The sequence below is a fragment of the Scomber japonicus genome, chromosome 1 (genome assembly GCF_027409825.1).
Source record: "Scomber japonicus isolate fScoJap1 chromosome 1, fScoJap1.pri, whole genome shotgun sequence".
Taxonomy (NCBI): domain Eukaryota; kingdom Metazoa; phylum Chordata; class Actinopteri; order Scombriformes; family Scombridae; genus Scomber; species Scomber japonicus.
This window is the reverse complement of record NC_070578.1, coordinates 19,472,452-19,482,763: the sequence shown is the minus strand read 5'-3', so window position 1 is coordinate 19,482,763 and position 10,312 is coordinate 19,472,452. Positions and strand designations below refer to the sequence as shown.

At 39.6% G+C, this 10,312-nt stretch overlaps 1 protein-coding gene across 1 annotated transcript; it reads right to left on the bottom strand.

The window, feature by feature from the left end:
* Positions 1–8,394: 8,394 nt before the first annotated feature.
* Positions 8,395–10,006, bottom strand: mafa (v-maf avian musculoaponeurotic fibrosarcoma oncogene homolog a (paralog a)). The gene has a single exon (XM_053316620.1). It carries the CDS (start codon positions 9,635–9,637, stop codon positions 8,660–8,662), a length of 978 nt encoding a protein of 325 aa, XP_053172595.1. The 5' UTR covers positions 9,638–10,006; the 3' UTR covers positions 8,395–8,659.
* Positions 10,007–10,312: the final 306 nt, after the last annotated feature.

Genomic DNA, 10,312 nt, shown 5'->3' with positions numbered 1-10,312 from the left:
TATTAATGGGAGTCTGATATTAATGAATATTTAATATGGATTTAATTGTATGGTGATAAATTCGGAAAATAGATTCATCCACACCAGTGATAATATGATACATATTATGATGATGTTTGGTACTGTTATTACAATTCAGATTTTCTCTCACAAGATTAATATTTTGGGGACTTGTTTCACAAATCTTGACTTCACTCACTGCCATAAAATTGCAACAACAGGAGAAAGAAACACAAAAAGCTGAGAGAAAGAAGTGTTTTACCTCAGGGAGCCACGGGCACGGAGGAATGGGGCTTGAAATCACAGATGGAGGAATTTTCTCGAAGACCTAGAGGAGCAGATAGGATTGGACAAAACACATAAGAGCGGATAAATGAATATCAAAGCAAATACACACAGTGTCTTTTACTCTCGCTCCTCTGTTTCTTCAACTGTGCAGCGCTCTCTGCCACACCGTCAAACACACACACGCGCACACATACACAGACGCACACAAACAATCACAAAGAAACAAGTAGATCCATTCTGAGCGAGATTCACTCTCACCTTGTCTGTCTGGTGAGATACAGTGCATGTATCATAGTAAGCGTTTGATGCGGAGGGAAATGTAAAAATTTGCATGCAAATAGATTCTACAGGCAGAACCCATGCATCAAAACAATGTAACCATAAGAGACAAAACTAAAATATCTAAGCATGCAGTATGCCATCGCACAGGAAAGGCAAAATACTTTTATACTTGCTCATTTGATCAAATTACACAATTAATTGTTCTAAAAGGCAGGGAGTTTATGGCTCACAAATAAACAGTGGAGGTTTACTTCATGACAGACACTTTCATTTGCCCCCACTCTCACCCATCCCACCCTGTCTAAACACACACAAGCAAGTAGGCAGGTCAGTATAGAGTTATTCATACTGCCTATAAATGTTACACAAGTAAAAACATTAGCTTAGCTCGTAGCTCCCTGTGCATGGATGCCAAGTAGGGTTCCTTTAAAACCTTGTGGAAAATGACAGTTGTGGAAATACTTTGCCTGTACACTGCAGTGAAGGAAATTTTAAATCATTGGATTTTCAAATAAATGCCACATAAGTCAGTACTACAGAGTATATAGAAACTGCAAGGAAACAGCAGAGATGCAGCCGGATGAGATTAGTACCGTGGCAGAAAGAGAGTCTTGCATCTAAATCACAAGTGTAAACTTTAATCAGTCGCAGAGATATCCTGGTTTTTGGAGAAAGTTTCAAACCTGTGCTGAAAAAGCGAGAGATTATGTTGAGAAATGAGATTCCGTAGATTCTCTAGTATTTGTAAGGCATCTGCACAGAACTAATGAATATTTGAGAGCTGAATCAAGATAAGAGTTGACATGTAGGTGCAGATCATCTTTTAGAAATGTATGGAAATGTCTCATCAATGTTTATTTCACCTACTGTTTTCATCATTCTCTATGTAACTATACAACAGCATACAGCATACTTTTCATGTTATAGGGAGAACATAAGGGAATAATACTCCCTATGTGAAAATCCTTTGCTAATTGTCATTTTTAAATGACTAAATCCTCATCTGTGTCTTGTATGCAATACTCAGCTGAAGTTCTACATTTCATAAGCTTTGAAAATCACGGCTTTGGAAAAAATAATGATGATCTATTAAAACTTAAAACCTCGCATACATGATTATATATGCAATTTTGGTCATACAGTACATCTTTGATATGTTTTTGCTTTTGTTTTTTGTTGTTGTTTTTTTATGCTTTGAATAACTTTAATCCTTCTTACATTTTTTACATATATTTTTAAACTCACCTAAACTCACCTTCTGTGCGATCTGGCTACTGGGAAATGGTGTTGCATTTATTTAAGTCACAGGCTCTTGGTTTGGGTCCATTTACAGACATATAAAATTACCCCAGCAAGTCCCAACCACCTCATTACCAACATAACCTGCAGCCAGTCTTTCAAGGACAACTCTCTAATGACACCATGCGTATCCGCTTAATGTCTATTTGAAGCATGCTGTGACTTTCTGCTACACAAAAAAAGAAGAAATATATAGAGAGAGCAAGGCATACTCTGATAAAATAAGCACCTTAATTGATCCCTGATGTCCATTTAATTCTAAGGGAGTGAGTGCTTTGGTACCGTACCTCTCGTATGCAGTGTAAAGAGAAGGGGTTTTCTTTGTCTCCATACCTGCTAAGAATCTGGACAGACCTTTCACAGATCTGGATGCCACCTGGTTGCTCTGAGACACCTGACTGCTGTTACTGTTAACCCTTTGCACATCCCCGATATCCTCTATCTGTGTTATTGTTTTTAGGACCAATTTAACAAATGATTAAATGTTTTGTGATTTGTCTCTGAGAAAATCTAACAAAATCTAAACTTTATGAAATACATACAGTCAAAATTTGATTCTAAATTATTTCAACATGTCCTTAAATAATAATAATGAATTAAAAAGACAGGAGGCAACAGTGGTTCTTGTGAAATGTTTATGAGTGTTTATGTATATTCAGACAGACTCCAACCCTAGCAACCATGAAATATATTTTAAAAAAGGATAAAAGAAAGAATGTAGTTAACTTTCTGCAAAAGTTTCCTTCAAAGTGTTACTTCTTATCATCTACACACTGCCATGTTTCTTACAAAATTATAATAAATAGGATTTGCACACTTTTTCATACTATATGTTTAAAATTAAATTAAACAAAACATTTTGTAATGAAACACAGCATTGTTTTTACTTTGATTACTTCTTCTAAGTACAAGAACAAGCAAGTAAAATGTGAGAGCAGATCATTTTCCCTATTTATTTTATTATTTTGGATGAATCAGACCACTAGAGAGAAGTGAAATGAACCTTTCTGTCAAATAAAAAAATATTTTGACAGTTCCACGTTAACAACACTGAAAATCCCAGTTTAGGACACCCAGTCTGTCTCAGTGTATATTTAATAGGGGAACAATGATTTTTGCTTAAGTACCAGTGGTTGTTTTGTTGTGTCTTTACAACAGGCACAGATCAATGCTTGTATGATGTGTGTTAGAATCAAATGAACTGCCCTCTGTGTTCATCATGGGTACTACAAACACTACCAGACAATGCCCATTATACTACTGTGATTAGTTCAACCAGTACAAAGGCTACCTTATTTTTAACATCTCTTTCCCAAGTGGGAATAAGGATGGTGGCTGTGGCCCAGTGCCTATTTCTGTTCAGCTACATGGGATGAAAAAAGAAAAATGTTTGGCATCATGAAAGTAAACCTGTCAAGCTTTGGCCAACAGCCATGTCTGCCCTGTTCTGTACATTTTAAAAACGAAGGTAACACTTGTTCTGTATAGTGCATGTAAGTACATAAACATATTGTGTGTATTTTAACCTACCATATGACTCATCTACTCAGAGCTAAGTCATGTGAACACATTGCCTAATAATATAATTTTTACACATGTATACACACACATTTTTGCCTTAAAGATTTGTTGAAATCTTAGTAAAGGAAAAAAGTATGCTGCAGTAGTGTAACTGCAATGGCAAAATACAGGAAATGGCAAAAAAAAAAAATGGCAGTGAGTAGTTTTGAATTTACTGTGTACTGTACCATGTCGGATGTGCATGTACATCTAATTCAGTGGGTTCTGGGCAGAGGAAATGAGCATTAGCTCCCCAGGGCAGGGATTACTCTAATGACTTTGAGAGCAGCCTTGTGCGCTATAACTTTTGACCTCTACTCATCCTCTTCTCCAAAAGACAACGAGAGACACACACATGCATGCACAGAAACACACTCTCACGTTTACACATACAAGCACACGTATTATCTACACAGACACTAATCGACCTCACACACAGGCCAGCATGAGTTAAGAGATGCAGAATCACACACAAACAGCAACACAACAGATCCTCTGCAGCCCTTCTTCTGGCACCTTCTAAAGCCCGTAGGAATCCAGACCCCCAACCAGCCCTTATTTTTGGGTCTGTCAACTGGCTCACTTCTACTTGAGTGAACATAATGCTGCAGCTTATGCTGTCAACCAGCATAGTGCCAACGTACCATATAAATGCATAATTGTAGGATTGATAGATTCATCACATACATAGCCATTGAGCACTGGTGCCGCAGATATAAGGGGAAACATCTTTAGTAAATTAGGTCTGTCTTCACGCAAATGTCATTTAGAGGTATTTGAGTCATAGAAATGCCAGAATACAGGAAACACAAGGAATATCACGCAGTGAAACAAAAGAATAGGGCAAATCAATGCAGGAGCATTTATTGTTTGTCTGTGTGTGTGTGTTTGTGTGTGTGTGTGTTGATGCTGGTGATCATTTCTTATGTTAATACGATGAGTATGTTAATTCTAGTGCACGGACATTAGAGGTCTAACTCATCTACTCCAAAAAGGAAACAATGAAACAGACTAAAGAGTATAACAGGGCAGTCTTAAACAGAAACCAAATTTTCATTTTTTACATACCACTGAAAACACATAAAAAAAGCCACCACACAAATGTGTGGCCTTCAAAGAAGAAAAACCTAACTCGTAACTAAAGCAAAACTGATTTTCTCTTTGAAACTGCAAGTACAGAAACATGTTATTTAAAGAGGAGAAAAAGCAAACAATTATCCCTCCTGAAACCATTCAATCCATTGTTGTGGTTAATATGAAATATCAAAATGTACCAGCACTGCTGCTCAGATCAAATAGATGTAATTAGATAAATTGAGGAAGAAGGAGAGTGGCTTGGCTGTAAATTGCATGGTGTGTGCATGCTAAAACCCAACACTGGCACAGCTGCACGGAGCTGCACTCACGATTTATCATCTCTACATCGCAGGAGCCAGTGGCCCACACCACTATTAATCATCAGCAAAATCATTTAATTCAGCCCAAGCCGGACTATTGTCTCAGTCTTTCCACTCACTCTGGGTAAATCAGCCACCACTGCAGCAGCATGCACCTTAGAGGAAATCACACAAAACAGAGTGGGATACAAGTGGTGGGTTTTAACTGCCCCTCTATGAAGTGCTGTGCAGCACATCACCACTGGCAGATGGTACAGAAGATGGCTTTTTTGTGAGTTTAACAAGTATAAAATGTATAACTGCAAAGTCTACTGTTCATAGTAGAATAACAGTTGCTCACTTGCTGCTTTGTTAACATACTGACAGTGTGGTTAATTGTGTGTTTATGCTTTGCTCACAGCCATGCACACACAAAGTGTAGCTAAGTTTCAAAAATCTAAGAGTGAGCTAACAAATCCAGACAGAATCTGTCCTCAGAAACCTTGGTGTTTTTTCAGAGTGTATTTTGGCACATTTGTCTTCCTGTCTCAACAAACAAATTGTCCTGGAACAGTGAAACGAGATGCCCACAAGGCTATTCCTTGTCCCAACTTACAAAAGAACTTTTCTTCGTGTTTCAGAAAATTGGTGTTTTCACTTAATGCACCAGTGGAATAAAAGTAATATTGAAAGAAGTCAAAGTTATATGCTTAAACATCTACTAAAATGCAAGATTGGGTATAGCAGCGCTGAACTTCTCCTGCCCACTGCAGTGGCTGACTTACATTGGCACCTTCTCCAGCGCCCCCTCACATGCCTGACATGACTGTGCCCTCCCTGCACCTCCACTCTGAGGGCACATCTACTCCAGGCCAACATCCAGGCCCTCCGACAGACAGGATAAAACGGGATGAAACTGGAAAAGCTAAATGGTGACATGCTACATGACAGTTAACTGTCATGTAGCATGTCCAAAAAGCAGACACAGATAGCAGGCATACAGGACACAACACATACACAGATCAGGAAGCAAGCAATGTAAAGGGCACACGAAGGGTGTAAATACAGCATGCACAGCCAAAAGAAATGCATACAGAAATGTCATTGTAACTGTCATTGAAGAAAAACACCTTGAGTCACATTCACGTTCATTTATGCACGTTCACAGGTATACATGCACACACCCACACATATGAACAAACACAAGCGACGCACGCACACACACACACACACACACACACACACACTCATACACACTCATTACACACACACACACAGGCCACAGACCCACACACTAATCACATCACATTTTACAGTAATCAAAAAGGATGTAAATCATATTTGAGGATGTAATGCATGGTCCAAATTATTTGAAAAATATAGTTTTGATTCAGAGATGATTCAGAATGGAAATGGAGTTGGAATACTGAAAAAGTCATGACAAGAATTAAGATTTTAGTATACAATTGTAGGGTCATGATATTCTGAAAATGATTTTTCATTTTGTTAATTTTGAGATCTGAAGATAAGATTATTGGCTCTAGTCTGGTTAAACAATAGTGAGTCATAAAAAGTACCTACCAATGTAGGCCAGTGTGTATAGTAATCTTTGACTTTTCATCAGCTTATCTGTTACACCGGACTTGAATCTTAACATTTTTGCATGCAGCCATGTCAAGCGTCAAAAATGAATCTAGTGTCTCAACTTGAGCTGCTTTCCAATTTTCTACTTAATCAGTTTGAGTAAATGAATAAACAACTGTTATTTAAATTGTGTTCTTAATTCGGTCAGTGTGGTCCGGTTTTAAATTAGTATAGCACAAAAAACACGTGAAAAAAGTGTAACAGTAGCAAATATAGACAGCGTTAAATTGCAGTGCTGTAATCCGGATTTCTTTTTATCCCTCTTCTAGTTTCATTATGTTTCATTCACAGCAAATAAATTCGGAGGTACAGTCAAAAGAAAAGTGAGAAACTTATTGAAGACAATTACATACATTTATTGCATATCATTTAATTGTATGAAATGAAAAAAACGAGCACATATGAACATCACATATGGTTAGTGAGTGAAATAATTTTGCACAGCAAAATATATATATATACTATATATAAGATGAAAGATTAATTAACATATTTTTAAGATTCATTGGCGAATGAAACTCCCTCTTTTTGCACATGCAGGGTGCCAATTCCTGACGATCTAACAATGTCCAGACATTATTGATAATAATTGTTATTGCTTTGCAAATATTGAGTTCGTTTAAGACAAAACAACAGTCTCTCCTGAACTGATTCATAAAGTATCAAAAATGTTACGATTATGTCATAACACAATGCCAAATGGGCTTTCTTCTTAAGATGTGAAACTTTTTTCTTTCACTTCTACATGATAACAGAAATTTATTTAGTGCATTTCAGTCCCAAATGCTTGAGTTCGTTCTTGAAACAAGGTATGGCAATTGACTTCTGCTTATGAGGATGATCTTATTAAACAATACTTTTTGAAATAAAATAATGAAATGTGTGGCGGAGTGCAACAGAGCTGTCATATTTGTGTTGAAAAACATGCTGCAAAAACGCTGTTTATGCACTATACAGTGCTACTGGAGCCGAGCCAATTTTGTCTGCGAAAATACGTTTGTGCAACACTCTTCTCATTAATTATCCTGCACGTTTCAACCTGTGGCACGTTATTTTATTTTTTGCAACTTAGATTATAAAACTTTGTAGTTAAATTATGCTTACAAAAATTAAAGTTTGTCAAATGCACAATGGAATATCTTTAAATAACAGTAGGCTTCAAGCAGCAAACTAAACTTCCAGGAAAGGGACTGGTGATTTCCTTAATAGTGAAGACTTTCTTTTCCCCTCGAACCAGGATCCCCGCCGATCAACTTCCAGCAGGAATGCATAAGCGCATTCACTGCAGCCCTAATGACAGTCGATGATGGTGCACTTCAACACAGCTGAACTGCAGTTTGTATAGATTACAAGGGGGTTGGGAAGTCCTGTCACTTTTTTGTTGCTGTCCCAAAAAAGTGAGGAGGCCATAAATGAAGTATATGAATGCCATGCTGGAGTCATCCGACAAAAAAAGGACATCAGAAAGAAAAAAAAAGAAACCATACATGTCCAGCATGCAGGCCAGTTCAATAACACATCTCTTTAAAAACAATTAATAGTTTGTAATGAATATAGTCTTTTGTTGCTCAACACAATAACAAGCAAACGCATGAGATGAGGTGGCGTCAAACGGCAGGCTCGCAATCCTCCAAGTTTGTCAGACAAAAAAAAAGTAATAAGACCAAAAACATATTGTCGATGGATGCAGTTTTGATCTGTACACTGAATTAAATGATGAAAAAAAAGGGCAAGTTGATGAACTTCAGAAGAGGATACTGAGTGCTTGCATGCACACTTTGTAAAGGCTGCTGTCGCATGAAGTTGGATCAACTTTCAAAAATCATATCTTACTCAAACACTGCAAATCTAATGAACAACGATGAAAAATCTTGACAAACAGGCTATGTAGATAATATACTGAATATGATAGAAAAAACGAAGATGAAAGTTTATGCCCCTCCGAAACAAAAAACAAAACAAAAAAAACGGACGATAAGCCCTCCAAATCTAAATGCAGTCGCAGAATGGAGCAAACTCTTGTTTTCAAAAAAAAAAAAAAAAAATGTATGAAACAAAAAAATTAAAATAATCAAAAAGTTGACAAATGAGTTCTTGGTCTAATAGGCATTTGCGCCAAATGAAAAAAAAGAAAGGTTCATAATGAAAACTTTTTTAAGCGGAGGTGAGTAACTCATCTGATATTCTTTTTTTCACGATAATGTCGAGACTCACATGAAAAACTCCGGGGATGAAGGGTTGTTGTCACTGCTGGATCCATTTTCTCTGAAGCCGTTGCTGATGAGCTTCTCATACTTTTCTTTGTACGCGTCCCTCTCCCGGACCAGCCTGGAGATCTCCTGCTTTAGGTGGTCGACCTGCTGCGCGAGTTGCGTCTTCTCCCCCTCCAGGACGTGCCGCTGCTGGACCCGCTTGAACCGGCAGGACTGAGCGTAGCCTCTGTTCTTAAGGGTCCTCCTCTTCTGTTTCAATCTGATCACTTCTTCCTTGCTGACCCCCCGCAGCTGCCGGTTGAGCTCCCGCACTGACATAGTTACCAGCTGGTCGTCCGAAAACCGGTCGTCCAAGCGCATGTGTGGGTGATTTGTCCCAGAGGTGCCGTTGGACTGGACGCCAGGTGCCTGGTGGTGGCTGCCGCTGTTGCTGTGGTGGTGATGATGGTGGTGGTGGTGTTGCCCTCCGTTCTGAGCGGCTGCGGCAGCGATAACTGCCGACACCACGGCTGCGGCGGACCCCATCTCTTCTCCGGCCATGGTGCCTCCTGCTCCGGCAGCGCCAGCAAACTGCTGGCCCCTGGCATAGCCATCGAACGACTGGAGCTGGTGACTGCTGTTGATCAGCGCCTCGACTGCGTCTTCGGGGCTGAAGCCCAGCGCCTCTGGATTCAACTGCTGTTGATAACCGGACATCCAGTAGAAATCCTCTATGTGTGTCTTCTGATCGCTCCCCGAGCCCGGACTGGGCGCCGAGAAGCTTGGGGAAGGGGGCACCGAGCTGCAAGGCGTGCTCATCGGGGTGGAAGACAAGGATCCCCCGGCGATAAGGCGACTGCACTGGTTGATGTTGCGATCGGGCTCCACCGGCTCCTTTTTCACTTCAAACTTCATCAGATCGAAGTCATTAACATATTCCATGGCCAGGGGACTGGTGGGCAGGTCGGAGTTGCTCATTGCCAGCTCTGATGCCATCCTCTTGCTGCTGACAGTCCTCCAAATGGGGTGAAGAGCAGCTGTCAAACTGGGTTGGTTTGGAAGAACGTGAGCCAGTTTGATTTTTAAGCGTTTGTCTTGAAATTGAAAAATGAGCTTTTCAGCGTCCCCTTTTCAGCCACGGACTTGCAGGCGTATATGAGTAGTTTTTCTTTGCAGAGTCTATTGCACAGACACAGCAGTGCTGCGCACACGAGTAGCGGAGTCCTTTTTCAGCATGTGAAATTCGGCGGTTTTGTATTTCAAACATTCAACACTTTACGCTTTCTTCATGAATACATTGCGCAAGCGGAGAGGGAGTAAAGCCGAAAAGTAAGGGAGCAAATGCAGCCTCGCACGTTATAAGCCGCTGACTAGTGGGGCGATTTTTTAGAGGGATCACACAGCAGATGAGTTTAAGAGCATTGTAGCTGCCCTGACGTCAGGCTGGAAATGGGAAATTGACTCGGACGAAGAGCCAATAGGGTCGCACACTCAGAGAGCTAATTAACATATTAGTAGCCTACAGAAACAAAACTTTTCTCAACTGTCAAAGGCCATCAGCTGACTGTCAGCTGGAACACATACTCTTAACTCTTTGGATACTACGGCCGTAACTTTAAGTTCTGGTTTTATCGAGGCTCAGCAACAATTTATTACAGTTTAATTCATTTT